General features: G+C 41.6%; 1 protein-coding gene across 1 annotated transcript in view; it reads left to right on the top strand.

The window, feature by feature from the left end:
- Positions 1-13533, top strand: part of DDX1 (DEAD-box helicase 1) — a 53427-nt gene extending 39894 nt beyond the window's left edge. The window contains exons 23-26 of the mRNA XM_077291452.1: positions 450-492; positions 11084-11179; positions 11732-11852; positions 13131-13533. Coding sequence (XP_077147567.1) covers positions 450-492; positions 11084-11179; positions 11732-11852; positions 13131-13261 — 391 coding nt within the window. The 3' untranslated portion in view covers positions 13262-13533. The remainder of the gene's footprint in view (positions 1-449; positions 493-11083; positions 11180-11731; positions 11853-13130) is intronic.
- Positions 13534-20748: the final 7215 nt, after the last annotated feature.

The following is a 20748-nucleotide window of genomic DNA, read 5'->3' on the forward strand; positions in this document are numbered from 1 at the left end:
ATAAAATCTGTCTTCAGGGAATACAAATGTTCTCATTACTGATATCGTGGATGTCAGACGGTGATCATGAAGTTCTACTGAGAACTGTAAGTTTAGTCCAGGAGAACTTACAGCAGAATGTCTGTCTTCCTCTAGCTCCTCCCCCTTCCATAGGATTTTATAAGCACCAACTGTCATCTCCAATCCCAGTAATGGGAAAAATCTGACTTCACTAAATACAGTTTTACCTATCAATTGAAAATGAACGATCCGTCCAGGAGGAGAAAGAAGCAGATCTCTCTGATAAGATATATTACAGAGTGTGTACTATTGATTTATGAAATAAAAATTAAAATGACGGTTACACTTTAAAGGTAAAATGATGCGCTCTATATCTAAGGGCATTGGACATTATTTATTCCTATATGCTGTGAGTTTGTGATCTCATAAAGTTTCTTGTTTTTTTTCAGAATGGGTTTAGCAATTTCTCTGGTTGCAACCGAAAAAGAAAAGGTAAAAAAATAACGAGCTTCAAAGTATTTTATAGCTTGGACGCTTGGGTAAAATATTAACAGGGTCATACAAAAGGAGGAAGAGAAAATATATATGTGTGTGGGTGTGTGTGTGTATGTGTGTGTATATATATATGTATGTATATATATATATATATATATATATATATATATATATATATATATATATATATATATATATATATATATATATATATATATATATATATATATATATATATATATATATATATATATATTCTACAATTTTTTTGCTCCTCTTCCTCATAGTAAATCTTTTGAAGATTTCTACTGAAACAATTTGCGGATGGTGCAGAGGAACGTACTGCGCCGTCTTTTCAGTGCCACGTTCTGAATCCAGAAAACAACGCGCTCATCTTCTGTCATCCTTTATATCATTTTAAAATCCAATGTAGTAAAAAATAAAAAAAATTCCAAACAATCCCGAATTAAAAAAAAAAAAATTGAAGTATCCTGCGTGTTCTGAACCTGTCATTTTGAGAGTTTTCTTAGCCGCGGCTTTTAAAGCGAACCCGTCACCCCCAAAATCGCTGGTGAGCTAAGCCCACCAGCATCAGGGGCTTATCTACAGCATTCTTTAATGCTGTAGATAAGCCCCCGATGTAACCTGAAAGAGGAGAAAAAGACGTTAGATTATACTCACCCAGGGGCGGTCCCGCTGCGGTCCGGTCGGATGGGCGTCTCCGGTCTGCTCCGGCGCCTCCCATCTTCGTTCCATGACGTCCTCTTCGGGTCTTTACGCGTACTTTGTCTGCCGTGTTGAGGGCAGAGCAAAGTACTGCAGTGCGCAGGCGCTGGGCCTCTCTGACCTTTCCGGCGCCTGCGCACTGCAGTACTTTGCTCTGCCCTCAACAGGACAGACAAAGTACGCGTAAAGACCTGAAGAGGACGTCATGGAACGAAGATGGGAGGCGCCGGAGCGGACCGGAGACACCCATCCGACCGGACCGCAGCGGGACCGCCCCTGGGTGAGTATAATCTAACGTCTTTTTCTCCTCTTTCAGGTAACATCGGCGGCTTATCTACAGCATTACAGAATGCTGCAGATAAGCCCCTGATGCCGGTGCGCTTACCTCACCAGCGATTTTGGGGGTGACAGGTTCCCTTTAAAAAAAAAACAAAAAAAAAAAAAACAAATATATATATATATATATATATATATATATATATATATATATATATATATATATATATATATATATATATATATATATATATATATATATATATATATATATATATATATATATATATCTAATATATAAAGCTGAATGTGTGTGTGTGTGTATGTATGTATGTATGTATGTATGTATGTCCGGGATTGGCATCTGAACCGTAGCAGCTACAGCCACAAAATTTTGCACAGTCACACGTCTGGACCCCGAGAGCGTCATAGGCTATGTTGTGAGGTGAAATTTTAACCCCGCGCTTTCCAATTCACCAAACAATTTTGCCCCTATCTACATAATGGGGAAAAAGTGAAAGGAAAAGTGTTGGAGGCGTCGCAGCTACAGGCACAAAATTTTGCACAGTCACACGTCTGGACCCTGAGAGCGTCAAAGCTATATTGTGAGGTGAAATTTTAACCCCGCGCTTTCCAAGTCACCAAACAATTTTGCCCCTATCTACATAATGGGGAAAAAATGAAAGGAAAAGTGTTGGAGGCAAATTAACAGCTGCCAGATGTGAACAAGGGGGACTTAAAGAATGACAGCGATGGCACCAAAGAGTATATACTGTACAGTTGCTAAGGTGGGGCCCCAACATGGGATAATCACACCACCACGGGGATATGAACACACACACAAAATGCGCCACACACTACCACGTGCTCGAACACATATACCACCCTCAGTGCACATTTCACCACACATACACCAACCTCGCCACATAAAAGTAGAAACACAAAAGTCGCCGCTCAAAACTCGCCACGCGCAAAACTCTCCACATGCAAAACTCGCCACACGTGCAAAACTCGCCACACGCAAAACTTGCACACGCAGAAAAATTGCCACACGCAGAAAAATTGCCACATGCACAAAAGTTGCAACACATGCAAAAGTTGCCTCACACAAAACTTGCACATACTCAAAAGGCACCACACATAAAACTCGCCACGCGCAAAACTCGCCATGCGCAAAACTTGCTGCACACAACTTGCTACACTAACCTGTCACATGCAACTCGACACACAAAAAGTTGCTACACGCATGTCGCCACACAAAACTCATCTCACAAAAGTCCCTACATGCATGTCGCCACACGCAACTCAACACACACAACTTGACACACGAAACTCGCCCTAAAACACACACAAGTCTGGTATCCTTCAAAAATAAAAATCTGATTAATAAGCAGACAAACTACAAGAGCAACAAATGTACCATATAGGAATCCGGCAGCTGTCAGTCACATGACCAGTCTATTATGTGTATGTGTGAGCTAATATATACTGCCAGGGGGTGGGCTTACTGTTGGCTGGGGATTTATCAGGCTGCCATTTTAGCTTACAAATACTGAGGTAAAAATACTGACCAAATAACGTGTGAACGAGGGCTAATACAGGAGGAGATGGCATACAGCTATATACTATATACAGGAGATGACACACAGGTATATACTATTTACAGGGGAGATGACACACAGGTATATACTATATACAGGAGGAGATGACACACAGATATATACTATATACAGGAGAGATGACACACAGGTATATACTATATAGAGGAGGAGATGACATACAGGTACATACTACATACAGGAGGAGATGACATACAGGTATATACTATATACAGGAGGAGATGACACACAGGTATATACTATATACAGGAGCAGATTACCTACAGGTATATAGTATATACAGGAGGAGATGACACAGGTATATGCTATGTATAGGAGGAGATGACATACAGGTATATACTATATACAGGAGATGACACACAGATATATACTATATATAGGTGAGATGACACACAGGTATATACTATATACAGGAGATTACATACAGGTATATCTAATATATAAAGCTGAATGTGTGTATGTATGTATGTGTGTATGTCCGGGATTGGCATCTGTACCGTCGCAGCTACAGCCACAAAATTTTGCACAGTCACACGTCTGGACCCCGAGAGCGTCATAGGCTATGTTGTGAGGTGAAATTTTAACCCCGCGCGTTCCAATTCACCAAACAATTTTGCTCCTATCTACATAATGGGGAAAAAGTGAAGGGAAAAGTGTTGGAGGAAAATTGACAGCTGCCAGATGTGAACAATGAGGACTTAAAGAATGAGAGCGATGGCGACAAAGAGTATATACCGTACAGTTGCTAAGGTGGGGCCCCGACATGGGATACTCACCACACACGGGGATATGAACACAAACACAAAATGCGCCACACACTACCACGTGCTTGAACACATATACCACCCTCAGCACACATTTCACCACACACACACACCAACCTCGCCACATAAAAGTCGAAACACAAAAGTCACCACTCAAAACTCGCTACATGCAAAACTCGCCATATGCAAAACTAGGCTCACGCAAAACTCGCCACACGTGCAAAACTCACCTCATGGAAAACTCACCTCATGCAAAACTTGCACACACAGAAAAATTGCCACATGTACAAAAGTTGCACCACATGCAAAAGTTGCCTCACACAAAACTTGCACATACTCAAAATGCACCACACATAAAACTCGCCACGCGCAAAACTCGCCATGCACAAATCTTGCTGCACACAACTTGCTACACTAACCTGTCACATGCAACTCAACACACAAAATGTTGCTACACGCATGTCGCCACACAAAACTCATCTCACAAAAGTCGCTACATGCATGTCGCCACACGCAACTCAACACACACAACTTGACACATAAAACTCGCCCTAAAACACACACAAGTCTGGTATTGTCCTTCAAAAATAAAAATCTGATTAATAAGCAAACTACAAGAGCAACAAATGTACCATATAGGAAATACGGCAGCTGTCAGTCACATGACCTGTCTATTATGTGTATGTGTGAGCTAATATATACTGCCAGGGGGGAGGGCTTCCTGTTGGCTGGGGATTTATCAGGCTGCCAATAGCAACCAATCACAGCTCAGCTTCTATTTTGCTACAGTTAATTAACCTGAGCTCTGATTGGTTAATATAGGCAACAAAGACATTCTCAGTATAACAAAGCTAATATATGTTGTGAAATGCTTCTATTTGCTTAGTTTTTGCCTTTTAATAATTACATTTCTATCTATTTGTTTTGTGGTTTTTGTGTGCAGAATAAATTTTTGTTAACACATTCTATTTTGCTAACAGCAGTCATTAACCCAGGCGAAGCCGGGTAGTACAGCTAGTATATATATATATCTGATATATAAAGCTGAATGTGTGTGTGTATGTATGTATGTATGTATGTATGTATGTCCGGGATTGGCATCTGAACCGTCGCAGCTACAGCCACAAAATTTTGCACAGTCACACGTCTGGACCCCGAGAGCGTCATAGGCTATGTTGTGAGGTGAAATTTTAACCCCGCGCTTTCCAATTCACCAAACAATTTTGCCCCTATCTACATAATGGGGAAAAAGTGAAAGGAAAAGTGTTGGAGGCGTCGCAGCTACAGGCACAAAAATTTGCACAGTCACACGTCTGGACCCTGAGAGCGTCATAGGCTATGTTGTGAGGTGAAATTTTAACCCCGCGCTTTCCAATTCACCAAACATTTTTGCCCCTATCTACATAATGGGGAAAATATGAAAGGAAAAGTGTTGGAGGCAAATTAACAGCTGCCAGATGTGAACAAGGGGGACTTAAAGAATGAGAGTGATGGCGCCAAAGAGTATATACTGTACAGTTGCTAAGGTGGGGCCCCGACATGGGATAATCACCACACCACCACGGGGATATGAACACACACACAAAATGCGCCACACACTACCACGTGCTCGAACACATATACCACCCTCAGCGCACATTTCACCACACATACACCAACCTCACCACATAAAAGTAGAAACACAAAAGTCGCCGCTCAAAACTCGCCACGCGCAAAAATCTCCACATGCAAAATTCGCCACACGTGCAAAACTCACCTCATGGAAAACTCGCCACACGCAAAACTTGCACACGCAGAAAAATTGCCACACGCAGAAAAATTGCCACATACACAAAAGTTGCAACACATGCAAAAGTTGCCTCACACAAAACTTGCACATACTCAAAAGGCACCACACATAAAACTCGCCACGCGCAAAACTCGCCATGCGCAAAACTTGCTGCACACAACTTGCTACACTAACCTGTCACATGCAACTCGACACACAAAAAGTTGCTACACACATGTCGCCACACAAAACTCATCTCACAAAAGTCCCTACATGCATGTCGCCACACGCAACTCAACACACACAACTTGACACACGAAACTCGCCCTAAAACACACACAAGTCTGGTATTATCCTTCAAAAATAAAAATCTGATTAATAAGCAGACAAACTACAAGAGCAACAAATGTACCATATAGGAATCTGGCAGCTGTCAGTCACATGACCAGTCTATTATGTGTATGTGTGAGCTAATATATACTGCCAGGGGGAGGGCTTACTGTTGGCTGGGGATTTATCAGGCTGCCATTTTAGCTTACAAATACTGAGGTAAAAATACTGACCAAATAACGTGTGAACGAGGGCTAATACAGGAGGAGATGACATACAGTTATATACTATATACAGGAGGAGATGACACACAGGTATATACTATTTACAGGGGAGATGACACACAGGTATATGCTATATACAGGAGGAGATGACACACAGATATATACTATATACAGGAGAGATGACACACAGGTATATACTATATAGAGGAGGAGATGACATACAGGTACATACTACATACAGGAGGAGATGACATACAGGTATATACTATATACAGGAGGAGATGACACACAGGTATATACTATATACAGGAGCAGATTACCTACAGGTATATAGTATATACAGGAGGAGATGACATACAGGTATATGCTATGTATAGGAGGAGATGACATACAGGTATATACTATATACAGAAGGAGATGACACACAGATATATACTATATATAGGTGAGATGACACACAGGTATATACTATATACAGGAGATTACATACAGGTATATCTAATATATAAAGCTGAATGTGTGTATGTATGTATGTGTGTATGTCCGGGATTGGCATCTGCACCGTCGCAGCTACAGCCACAAAATTTTGCACAGTCACACGTCTGGACCCCGAGAGCGTCATAGGCTATGTTGTGAGGTGAAATTTTAACCCCGCGCATTCCAATTCACCAAACAATTTTGCCCCTATCTACATAATGGGGAAAAAGTGAAGGGAAAAGTGTTGGAGGAAAATTGACAGCTGCCAGATGTGAACAATGAGGACTTAAAGAATGAGAGCGATGGTGCCAAAGAGTATATACCGTACAGTTGCTAAGGTGGGGCCCCGACATGGGATACTCACCACACACTGGGATGTGAACACAAACACAAAATGCGCCACACACTACCACGTGCTTGAACACATATACCACCCTCAGCACACATTTCACCACACACACACCAACCTCGCCACATAAAAGTCGAAACACAAAAGTCACCACTCAAAACTCGCAACGCGCAAAACTCGCTACATGCAAAACTCGCCATATGCAAAACTAGGCTCACGCAAAACTCGCCACACGTGCAAAACTCACCTCATGGAAAACTCACCTCATGCAAAACTTGCACACACAGAAAAATTGCCACATGTACAAAAGTTGCACCACATGCAAAAGTTGCCTCACATAAAACTTGCACATACTCAAAACGCACCACACATAAAACTCGCCACGCGCAAAACTCGCCATGCACAAATCTTGCTGCACACAACTTGCTACACTAACCTGTCACATGCAACTCGACACACAAAATGTTGCTACACGCATGTCACCACACAAAACTCATCTCACAAAAGTCGCTACATGCATGTCGCCACACGCAACTCAACACACACAACTTGACACATGAAACTCACCCTAAAACACACAAGTCTGGTATTGTCCTTCAAAAATAAAAATCTGATTAATAAGCAGACAAACTACAAGAGCAACAAATGTACCATATAGGAAATACGGCAGCTGTCAGTCACATGACCTGTCTATTATGTGTATGTGTGAGCTAATATATACTGCCAGGGGGGAGGGCTTCCTGTTGGCTGGGGATTTATCAGGCTGCCAATAGCAACCAATCACAGCTCAGCTTCTATTTTGCTACAGTTAATTAACCTGAGCTCTGATTGGTTAATATAGGCAACAAAGACATTCTCAGTATAACAAAGCTAATATATGTTGTGAAATTCTTCTATTAGCTTAGTTTTTGCCTTTTAATAATTACATTTCTATCTATTTGTTTTGTGGTTTTTGTGTGCAGAATAAATTTTTGTTAACACATTCTATTTTGCTAACAGCAGTCATTAACCCGGGCGAAGCCGGGTAGTACAGCTAGTATATATATATATATATATATATATATATACACATATATATATACATACACACTCACACTCACACCCACACACACACACACACACACGCCCACACACATATATATATATATATATATATTATATACACACATATATATATCTATCTTCTTGAACTTCTTAATGAAACTATAATGATATATAATACGGTTTTCTTTATTTTATTTTTTTTGCTACTTTTGGATTTTAAAATTGTTTCATAAAGGATTAAACAAATCTAACACACAGGATGATTTCTGGAACTTTGTTGGTTGCTCTCTGGACAGATCCCTAGCGAAGGTCCACAATGTACTAATAAGACCGAGGATGGAGAGGACTTCATCCATGTTGTATTATATTCCGAGACTGACACTGTGCTGCTGCAGAACCTCTTGTTATCAGCAGACATTACCAGGGGAAAGGACAATAATGTCACTAGTGAAGCGTAATGTAATCAGTTCCAGAGAATTGTATTGTTGCTGGTAATTATTGTGAATGCAGTTATGCTGTTACATGACCCAAAATAGTTGCAGAAAATTCATGTCTTAAGAAGATTAGAGAAAACTCGTTGCATGGGACTGCTAATTATGGGTGTTGCAAACCCTGACTCGCAGCAAAATTCGGTCGGAAGCTCATGCATATATTAATTGCGTGAGGTGCTAATATTGTATCATTGAGACTCTACAAAGGAAAGGAGGCGTGTCCGAGACATCCCCCAATATCCTCTGATGACCGTGTTCCTTCAGAGCAAGGTGGAATATTAAAGGTCTCCGCTCATCAGGTGGATGTGGGCATTGCTATACACTTTAAACTCCAGGTGGCGCCATAATACTTAAGGAAATGTCAGAACTCGGCACCAAATATTATTCTTTGACCCCATGTAAATTACAAATGTTCATTCTTTTCTATGATGTGTACAGTTGGTGTTTTATGGAATTATGAGACAGCCACAAAACTAATGATGATATACAGCGGCTGGTCGAAAGTATTCATCCCCTGGATTTTTACTTATTTTGTTACATTACAACTTGTGTTTAAATGTTTTTGTAATCTAATTTGTCAGATTCATCAGCACTAAATAGTCTAAGTTGGTAAAGTGAAAAAAATATAGGCACAAATTAAATTTATGGGATGAAATAAATAGGAATTGGCATGTGTGTATTTATTCACCCTTTTGCTATGAAGCCCCTAAAAAATTCTGGTGCAAGCAATTACCTTCATAAGTCACATGCTTAGTGAATGAAGTCCAGCTGTGTGCAATCTAAGTGTCACATGTCTGCCAGTATATACACTTTACCTTTCCTGAAAAGCCACAGAAGCTGCAACACCATTAACAAGAGGCACCACTAACCAAACACCATGAAGACCAAGGAGATCTCCAAACATCACCATGAAGACCAAGGAGATCTCCAAACAAAACCATGAAGACGAGGGAGATCTCCAAACAAAACCATAAAGACGAGGGAGTTCTCCAAACATCACCATGAAGACCAAGGAGATCTCCAAACAAAACCATGAAGACGAAGGAGATCTCCAAACAAAACCATAAAGACGAGGGAGTTCTCCAAACATCACCATGAAGACCAAGGAGATCTCCAAACAAAACCGTGAAGACGAAGGAGATCTCCAAACAAAACCATAAAGACGAGGGAGTTCTCCAAACAAAACCATGAAGATGAGGGAGATCTCCAAACAAGTCTGGGACAAAGTTGTTGAGAAGTCGAGGTTGGGTTATTAAAAAAAAAATTAAAAAAAAAAAAATACCCCAAACTCTGGTGATCCCTGGAGCACCATCAAATCCATTATCAAATGGAGAGAACATGGTGCCACAACAAACCTGCCAAGAGAGGGCCACTCACCAAAAATCTAGGCTCGGGCAAGGAGGGCATTAATCAGAGGGCATCACAGAGACCAAGGGTAACCGTGAAGAAGCTGTAGAGTTCCCAAGTAGAGACTGGAGTATCTGTCCATACGACCACAATAAGCCGTACACTCCATAGAGGTGGCCTTTATGGAAGAGTGGCCAGATAAAAGCCTTTACTTGCACACACAAATTGTAAGGCTCGTTTTGAGTTTGCCAAAAGACATGTGAGAGACTTCCCAAATGTATGGATGAACGTGTTGTGGCCAGATGAGAACAAAATGTATTTTTTTTGACCACCAAGGTAAATGCTATGTCTGGCGCCAAACCAGAACAGGCTATCACACCAAGAACCCCATCCCCACAGTGAAACATGGTGGTGGCAGCATCATGCTGTGGGGATGCTTTTCGGCAGCAGGGACAGGGAAAATGGTCCAAGTTGAGGGGAAGATGGATGGTGCGAAATACAGAGATATTCTTGAGTAATTCTTGAGTTTGTTTGTCAGTGATTTGAGACTGGGAAGGAGATTCACCTTCCAACAAGACATTGACCCAAAGGATACTGCTAAAGTAACACTCGAGTGGTTTAAGGGGAAACGTGTAAATGTTTTGGAGTGGCCTAGTCAAAGTCCAGACCTTAATCCAATTGATAATCTGTGGTTAGACTTGAAGATTTCTTCTCACCAGAGGAAACCATCTAACTTGAAGGAGCTGGAGCAGTTTTGCTTTGAGGAATGGGCAAAAATCCCAGGGACAAGATGTGGAAATCTCATAGAACCTTATCTAAAGTGACTTGTATCTGTAATTTCCACAATATAAGGCTCTACAAAATGCTGACTTTAGGGGTGAATAGTTACGCAAATGGAAGTTTTCAGTTATTTTGCCCTATTTGTTCTCAGTTGTAGGCATGTTATTTTCATGAATTGATGCAAACCCTAAAAAACACAGTTAAAATCCTAGGTTGTGAGGTAGCAAAGCACGACAAATGAGAAGGGGATGAACACTTCTGCAGGCCACTGTAGGTCACCTAGAAGCAGACACTATTTTTGGCAGTAACAATTCCCATCTGTAAAGTTAGAAATGAGAAATGGAGACGTGAAGTGAATGAATCAGTATTTTTCTGTGTATTGTTTTGTCCCAGGTTTGGTATCACGTGTGCAGCAGTCGTGGAAAAGGTTGTAACAACACCCGGCTGAAGGAAGAAGGAGGCTGCACCATCTGGTACAACGAGATGCAGGTAATCTCACTCAAGCTTTTAGAAAACCTGCCTGTTGTATTAAAGGGGTTGTATTAAAGGGGTTTTCCGGGACCTAACGGGGCTCATCAGTATCAGATCATGACCGTGCGACGCTCCCATCGATCAGCTGTGTACACTGGGTAGAGAGCCGGAATAACTCGGCTCCATACCATCTAGTGGCAGCTCCGCTCCCATTCACTTCAGTAGAAGCTGCAGTACTGCAGAATAGCCACTATGTGAGCTATGGAGCTGTGCTGTTCTTGCTCTGTACACTGTGCACATCCGGCTGCTGCCGGAGCTGTGATGGCTAAAGTCGGACTGATCGTCCTGGAGGACCCCTTTAAGTGTCTTCTCAGAGTGAATGTACATGACTGTGTATCTCTGCCATGTGCCATACTACATGACTCAGTCCTGCCCAATACTTCCAGATCTGACATGTCACACTTCTTCTAGCAATCACTGTCAGGGTGCTAATGTGGCTGCCGTTGTAGATGTGTCTTCATAATCCCGGTATCATTAACCTGTGTTATGTCACCATTACCTATTTCCCAGCTGCTGTCAGAAATTGAGGAGCACCTGACCTGCACTATATCCCAGGTGGAGCCTGATATGAAGGTGCCCCTGGATGAATTTGATGGGAAAGTGACCTATGGACAAAGGAGAGCGGCTGGAGGTACGTACAGTGGAGCTAATGCTCTACATGAGGCTGCAGTCCCACGTCCAAGTGCAGACCATGATTTCCAGGCTGGAAATAATTGAAAGTGTGGGTATGCGGTGGGCATTAACTTTGAAGAGGTTATCCAGGACTGTTTTTGTTTTCCCCTATGGGCCTAAGAACCAACAGACAGGTCATTATTAACTACCAGCGAGTTCTGCCCGGCCCCAATACAGATTGGTCACAGACTGCTGCTGCAAGTGATTCAGCCACATCTGCTGACGTTATGTCGACAGCACAGAGGCTTCTCTTCTGCTGTCAATCAGCATGATGATGCCCCATCAACAGAGTCAAAACTGGGAAGCCAGCTGTCAATCAGCATGATGATGCCCCGTCAACAGAGTCAAAACTGCAGGAAGTCGGCTGTCAATCAGCATGACGATGCCCTATCAACAGTCAAAACTGCGGGAAGCCGGCTGTCAATCAGCATGATGACACCCAATCAACAGAGTCTTAACTGCAGGAAGCCGGCTGTCAATCAGCATGATGACGCCTCATCAACAGTCAAAACTGCGGGAAGCCGGCTGTCAATCAGCATGATGACGCCCCATCAACAGAGTCCTAACTGCAGGGAGTCTGCTGTCAATCAGCATGACAACAGCAATCACGGCTGTCGATAGAGCTGCTCTGTTGACAAGGAGCAGCTGACTCGTTGGCAGGAGTGGTTGGTGGCGGGTAGAATAGGCAGTTAGTTTCCTCTGTTAGCAACTACCTGCCTGTTTGTTTTTAGGCCCATAGTACATGCAGTTAGATTTGTGAGCGGCAGTGTTAGACAGGAGGAGCCCAGCAGATATATGGATTTGTGTACTTCTTGCTCATTCTGGTCTTATGAGTCCAGTGGGCCATTCTAATCCAGTAATTGACAACTATCTATGTATATTTATACAGAAAAGGCTGTCAGTCACAGATAGATCCGCCTACTGGACTCCTTGGATAGAATGAGCGGGAATGAAAATGAATGAATTACATGTAATACAGAAAGGTTTCCCCCAAACTTATATATAAAACTTCTTAATTCCTCCAGTTCTATAAGGGTATGTGCACACAACTTTTTTCAGGCGAGTCCACTCCATAACCTCACCTGAAAAAGCGCTAAATAAACAGGGTTCACGCACGTGTAAAAGCCGTCATGTGCACACACCCGTACCCTTCCGTTCACACCACATGGTTCCATTTAACTAGAACATATTTTAAATTATATATTTTTAATATAATTTGTTTTCCCCATTTTTGTAGGTGGCCTCTATAAAGGACACGTAGACATCTTGGCCCCGACGGTGCAGGAGTTGGCAGCACTGGAGAAAGAGGCGCAGACGTCTTTCTTGCACCTGGGATATCTGCAGAACCAGCTCTTCAGAACCTTCTAGACTTCTGCTGTGGGGACGTAGGGCATCTTAGGAGACCTGACCACCCTCGTGGAGCCGGTGGCTCATATACTCACTACCCTGGCCCAGTTTGGAGAAATAAGTCATTAAACATTTTAGGTTCATTGGATTTTCCTCATTTGTGTTCGGTTAATTCTAGACATTTAATTTAGGAGATGAAACGTCCTTTAGTTCGGTTTTCATGGTGACGACGCAGTGCATGCGGTGGAAATAATAAATGCTGCAAGTTAAAACTTGCTTGCTTTTGTGTGTTATCTGGAAATGTGTTGTTTTTTTCCTGTCCGCCACATTAACAATGAAGCCTCATGGGTCTGAGCGGGAGTAATTAAGAAAGAAAAATAAAGCCTTGTACTCGCCCACTTGATGGGCGCCATTCTCTGTTCTAGCAGCCGGATTTGTTGGCATCTCCTCTGGTCGTAAATGAATATTATTAATGTAGATAACTAGAAGATCATGCGCTTTGGCCAAGAAAAGTACAATAATGTGCTTAATAGTAAAACATTTGGTAAAATTGTCACAGAAAAATACTTGAGGGTGTAGGTGGACGGCAAACTCAACTCTAGTGACCAATGCCAGGCAGCTGCTACCAAGGCAAAGTAAATCACAGGATGTCTAAAAAAAGGCAGAGATTCTCTTGGGGCCTAATTAATTTTTTTTAAGTCCTTTTTTTTTTTCTTTATTTATCTTGCAATATTCATTGACTTTTTTGCACCAAATTGATGAAAATTAAAAATGCTCTTTACCTTTGTTCTTAGCACATATTAAGACTTTTTAGTACCACAAGTTTCCCCAAATGTTGCACAGAAATATCTGGCGAAACCTAAAGTCTCTCAAAGGGTGCAGGTGGGATGTTTGGGGGGACTGAAGTACATTCATGCCAAATTTTGCGACTTTTCCGAAAGTCACAATTGATGAATCAGACGAAAAGATCAAGAAAGCAAATTCAAAGTTTCGGAATCTGACATTTGTCAGTAATCACAATGGAATGTCCCTGTAAATGCCGGTCATTCTGAAACTGTTGCTTTTTGTGACACATTGTCCTTTATGTTAGTAGTAAATTCATCATTATGTTCCTTTTGTTGATTTCTGAAAATTGTAGAAAATGTTTCAATTTTCAAACTTGCCTTATACCAGATAGTCACAAACTACTTAATAAATAACACGTCTACTCGTTCTTAAAATAATGTCCTATTAGACAGGTGTAAAAGTTGAGCATCAATTTTTTTATTCTTTTTTTTAAGAAAATTTTGCCAAAATTTCTTTATTTATTTTTTTAATCTATTTAGTTTTGAAGTGTATTTCAAGGAATTCTACTTTGGACAAACCACCAAAAGTGATACATCAAGGGGTAAAATTGCCGCTGATCATGGCTGATGCAGCCAGGTTGTCAGTTATACTGATATCCGCTGCATTTTTGTCCATCGGGGGGCGCTATTCTCTTATGGAAGAGAAGGTCCTGGAAAATTTGGGCTCCAGGAACAATGGACTAAAATGTTAAAATATAACTTTTACTGCACAATTAAACGAAAAAACCCCCAAAAAAGATTAAAGAACCATAAGCTGACGCATTTCGGGTTGGCAACCTTTATTCATAGCTTTCCTCTTATGCCTCAGGTCGGTACAAAGGTGATCATTCAGGGGTTAAACAATCTAAAAAGAAAAAATGTTTTAAGTAATAATATTGACTTCTTGCAAAATGTGCACAGAACAGGAAAAAAAAAAAAAGTCCTCTGAAAAAAATTAAAAAAATGCAGGCTCGGCGTTTTGAGGCAATATTTGGCTGAGTGCAGGGGCCGTCTGAGCGCCGCCTGTGCCGTCTGAATAAATGAGATATCTGGCCTACTTTCGGAGCTCGGCTGATGTCGCCATGGCAACAGGGCTTTGTTTATCCTAGAGGATTGTCAACAAGTAGCGATAAAGGGCCAATCCCATTACAGCCTCGTGACCCAGCCCCACAAATATACAGTATAATTGATGGAAGGCTATTTTTAGAGATGGCTTTTCTTCGCAATTCCAATTGCGGCCACAAGATGGCGATAGAGATTCATATATATGAATACATATATTTATATATTATTTTTTTTATTCTGTCTTGTCCTTTTAAATGCAGCCGGCGCTGGCCGCCAGAGACATTCAGTCCTATTTTTTTTTTCCAGACTTTTTTTTTTTGCTTCAGTTACTCAATATTAATTCTGATTAGAGATCGACCTGTAACGAGTCTATTTTGTAGTGAACTTGCCCCATAATTTGGGGTTTCAAACACAAAATTTTGGAGATTTGATTTGCCCAAATTTACCAAAATGGCTTTTGCTTTTTGGGCCAGGGGGAAGGGGTTAAAATAATAAAATACATTATACTCGCCCGTCCGGGGCTGTCACCTGTCACTTACGAGTGCGACCCCTGGTTTTCACTGATGACACTAGTACCTATGATATTCTATGGAGCCATTCACAAGTTTTTTTTTTCTGGGACCAAGAGGTATTTCGGGAAATCTTATCTATTTGTAATAGTTATGGGTGCACATTAAAATATTGAGTATTGTATATCATTTCATGGAAAAATGCAAAAGTACCATGCAGAATTCCTTCCATGAAATAATCATTAGATAATGGCTGGGAAGTCCTCCAAGTTATGCAATGATGAATCAGTCAGTGAAATTGGCAGGGAGGCAGCGGGACGTATCCCAGTCATGGATATATCTATGTATATACGTGCAATACTCCATTACATGACATGATGAATATACAAGCAGGGCTGTGAAAGGCACTAAGAAAAAAACTACAGTAACGCTGATAAATAATGCCGGCGTCATGAGAGCTGCAGCGCTCGGCTGCTGTGACCGGGGTTATGTTGCCCGACTACCATGAGCTGTAGCCAGAGGAGTTTTGTGGTCGCTTCCGATGCTGCATGCCACTTTCTGCATCAGGCTTTTAGTCTTCAGGACTTCCCACGTCTGTGTAACCCCCTACTGGTGCAGTGTCTGCGCTGTGCCTGCTGTGCTGAACTGTTGGCGATACAGTGTTAACACACAGCCCTGTAAATCAAAAGCGTCCATATCGAATCAGACTGTGCGACTGCTGCGGAGTCCTTGTCTGTCCCATTTCCCACAATAAAGATCGTACCTTTTTTTTTTTGTAGAGAACTGATGGGCCATTCATGAGAAATTCCGCTGTGGATCTACATGCAAATTAGGCTGGAAGTACACTTGGAAGAAGCAGTCCTTAAAGGGGTTGTCTTCTTTTAGAAATCCCGGTTCCGTACTGCAATTTGTTATAAAAGCTTTACTCAACATCCCCAGGTCCAGCGCTGACTCTCCACCGCTGTTCCCAGTACTTGATATTGGCTGCAGCGCTGACGTTACGTCGACAAGGCGGCAGGAAATCATTGAGCTCAGCGGCTCTGCCCATGGAAATGGAATGTCCACCTAAGAGCTGCTGAGCTCGCTGATTGGCTGCAGCGCTGACATGTTGACAAGGCGGCAGCCCATCACTGAGCTCATTGATTCTGCCCATGTAGACGGAATGTCCACCTCAGCCGTTGAACTCGCTGATTGGCTGCAGCGCTGACGTTACGTTGACAAGGCGGCAGGAAATCACTGAGCTCAGCGGCTTCGCCAATGGAGATGGAATGTCCACCTAAGAGCTGTTGAGCTTGCTAATTGGCTGACGTTACGTTGAAAAGGTGGCAGCCAATCACGGAGCTCAGCATCTCTGCCCATGCAGATGGAATGTCCACCTAAGAGCTGTTGAACTCACTGAAAAGGCAGGACACACATTTATATGCACATGGTGCAAACACTGAAAATAACCTAAAGATATGAACTGGGATACAGACTGGTGTGCATTCAGCATGTAAGCACATGTTCAGTCTGTTTGCACCATGTGCATATAAAGGTGTGACCTTCCTTTCCTTGAGCTGGGCATTATATTGAGGTGGCTGTTTATCAATTAGTTGAGCTCAGTCCTTCTCAACCCTTATCCACATGCATGTCACTTGACAAAAAGTAAGGTTTTAATATTCGAGTTAGGACTGTTCCAATTAGGGTCACCGTGAAGTGGTGGGATGGCTTTTGCATTTTTTTTAAATAAAACGTTTACCTAGTACTGTATATTATCTTCATGCACTATTGTTGTTTAATTTACTACAGGATATTTAATCATTGTTTCTGTTTGGTTCTTTTATAATTAGTAACTGTGACACAGGTGTCACCTGACCTGGTGTCATCTTTTAAACTCTTCCTCTGAGAACATAGGTTTCCACTATTAGATTCCTACTACTGTAATTCTCCTTTTACTTTCACATTTGGCTTTGACCAGCAGATGGCGGCGTTTACTTGCAATTACTCAGCTAGGCATCAACTCCAACTGTATTCTTTTCTCTTGTCCACTTCCTTACACACGAATAGGAGCATGTTCACACTGGACATCAAACAGACAAAACCCGACACAGAAACAAAATGAATAAATACCCTGCTGTAAGTAATAAGTAAAAGCTATAGTGCATATAAATAAATTGGCTACTTAGTAAACACTTTTTTTATTTAAAATAAAATAAAAGCGTAAAAGCTTTCTAGAAAATACATTGGAGACCATGGCTTAGGGCGATGACACCTCCAACTTGGCCACGCACCAACAACATCCATTGTGGATAAGTTATTGTTCAGTCAGCAAACACAACATTCCCCATCATTTCTTACTCTTTCCCTGTATACGTGACCAGTGGTGCCATTTTACAGGACCAAGAGACACAAGACACAAACAGTCTGACACCAGCAGCTAGGAATATGTAATGGTCTCCTCCCTTATAGTGGAACTGTCTTTTTAATTTTTATTTCATAAATCAATAATACACATGAAAATAAGCAATTGTGTAATATATGTTATCAGAGAGATCTGCTTCTTTCTCCTCCTGGACGGCTCGTTCATACACAATTCACGGGTACAATCTGTCTTCAGTGTAGACAGGTTTTCCCATTATGGAGATAGGAGATGACAGTTGGAGCTCATAAAGTTCTATGGAGGGGGAGGAGCTAGAGATAGACATTCTACTGCAGGTTCTGCATAGAGCGTTATAAGCACCAACCGCCATCTCCTATCTCAGTAATGGGAAAGTCGGTATTCACAGAAGACACATTTTACCCATGAAATAAACATTTTGTGAATGAAAGATCAGTCCAAGAGGAGAAAGAAGCAGATTGCTTTGATAAGATATATGACAAAGTTTCTTATTTTCACATGTACTATTGATTTATGAAAAAAAAAAATGGTGACATATCCTTAACCCATTCATGTCAGGGCGAATTTCAGTAGTTTTTTTTTTTTTTTTTCTCTCCTTCTTCCAAAAGTCAAAACATTTTTCTTTTCTCCATTCATATACCCTTAACAGAGCTGACGTTTTTACCAATACCATTTTGGGGTAGATACGATGTTTTGATTACCTTTTATTGCATTATATTGTAATGTTTTGATGCAAAAAAACCCCCTCATAATTCTGGAGTTTCAATTTTTTCTCATTACGCCGTTCACCACTCGGATTAATTTTTAAAAATATTTGGATAGATTAAACTTTTATGAACGCGGCGATACCAAATATGTGTAATTTTTATTATTATTTCTACATTCTTAATGGGGTCAAAAGAGTGATTTGAACTTTTTTTTTTTTTTTTTTTTTCATATTTGTAAATTTTTTTTTTACTTTTCACTGTATGTAATAGTCCCTTAGGTGACTTGAAGCTGCGATCATCAAGTCATATGGGGTCAATGGTGGTCTTAGTCCTAGCACCCCCATTGAAATAGGGCCAAATGATCCTATTAAATAGCATCTATTATCAGCTCCTATATTGTAGTACACGCTTATGCAACCACCTATGTCTGGCCACAAGCCCGGCTAACCATAAATGCAATCTATATTAGTGTTGAGCGATACCTTCCGATATCGGAAAGTATCGGTATCGGATTGGATCGGCCGATATTCAAAAAATATCGTATATCGCCAATACCGATACCAATGCAAGTCAATGGGACCAAAATATCAGAATTAAAATAAACCCTTTCTTTCCTTGTAGGTTCATTCTACATGAAGGAAAACAACTAAGAATAATGTAGGATGTATTGGGGGAGGTGGCGGAGACATTAAAGGCACAGAGGTTTAGCCCAATCAAATAGAATAGCAGGAATTTTAATTTTTTTTTAAGACGTTCGGAGTTACAAAGATATTGACTGTTAAGATTTTTTTTATTTTGTCAGATATTGATGTTTCACTATTTCATGCCCTTCACCTTCTTTTTTACTTCTCCCACACTTTCTTCTTCATCATCCTCAGCAGCAGCATCTTTGACATCAACTTCTTCTTCACCTTATTCATCTTCTTCATCTTCTACCTATAATTATTTTTTTTGTTACATTCTTCATATTCTTTTTATTAAACTATTATTATTCTTCATATTCTACTTCTTCATCATATTCTTATTTGTGACAGGCATTCCCGTAGTTGTTATCTATAAAAGTTTGAAGATTACACCTTCCGTTCTGCCTGTCACAAAAGAGTTACATTTGTCCGCGTTCAGTTTGGCCTGCAGCATCAGGCTTTATCCAGGGGCACCACGAGGAGGAACGGACTCACCCCCATACACTGCTTAGTCGTCTTCTGCTTATAATTTAGATAATATCTTTTGCTCTGATGTTTAGTCTTATGCTTAATGTTCTTCTGCTCTTTGTTCTGCAGCCTCTTGTTCTTCTGCTTCTCGGTCTTCCGGGTCGTCGTCTTTAGGGTCTTGAACTTGGAAATGTAGCAGAAGGTACAAGAAGGCTGAGAAAATACCGAGAACCAGCTGATGGAACTGGAACTTGGATGGCTACCCGAAGGTCCAAGAGCCAATGGAACTACCGAGGACCAGCTGACGTTACTGGAACCCGGTTACTAAGCAGGAGGTACCCGTGCCAGAAAAGCACTACCAAGGACCACCTGACGTTGGTGGAACTCGGATACCCAGAAGGAGGCACCTAAGCCAAAGGCTCTGCCCAGAACCAGCTGACGGTACTAGAACCTGGGGGACCTATTCAAGATTGTCTTCCTAGAGCCCTAACTACCGGTGTTGGAGCCAAGGGTCAGCAGGGGGAGCAGAGTGTAGGCCGAAGCCTGCACTGGAGGCAGCTTAGTGTCTGTTGTGTCTGCATGGCGTTTCCAGGACACGTTGCCGGCTACACAGCAGGGGAACAGCTGACGTTACTGTACCCCACTGACACAGTGGCGAGTGTTTTTCTCTGTGCAGCCAGCACTTCCGAGCACCAACTGGCGGTGTTAGAGCCCAGGGAATGCAGGAGGAGCAGAGTGTAGGCCGAAGCCTGCACTGGAGGCAGCTTATTGTCTGTTGTGTCTGCGTGGCGTTTGCAGGACACGTTGCCGGCTACACAGCAGGGGAACAGCTAGTGTTACTGAACCCCACTGACACAGTGGCAAGTGTTTTTCTC

This window comes from Ranitomeya variabilis, chromosome 2 (assembly GCF_051348905.1).
Source record: "Ranitomeya variabilis isolate aRanVar5 chromosome 2, aRanVar5.hap1, whole genome shotgun sequence".
Lineage (NCBI taxonomy): Eukaryota > Metazoa > Chordata > Amphibia > Anura > Dendrobatidae > Ranitomeya > Ranitomeya variabilis.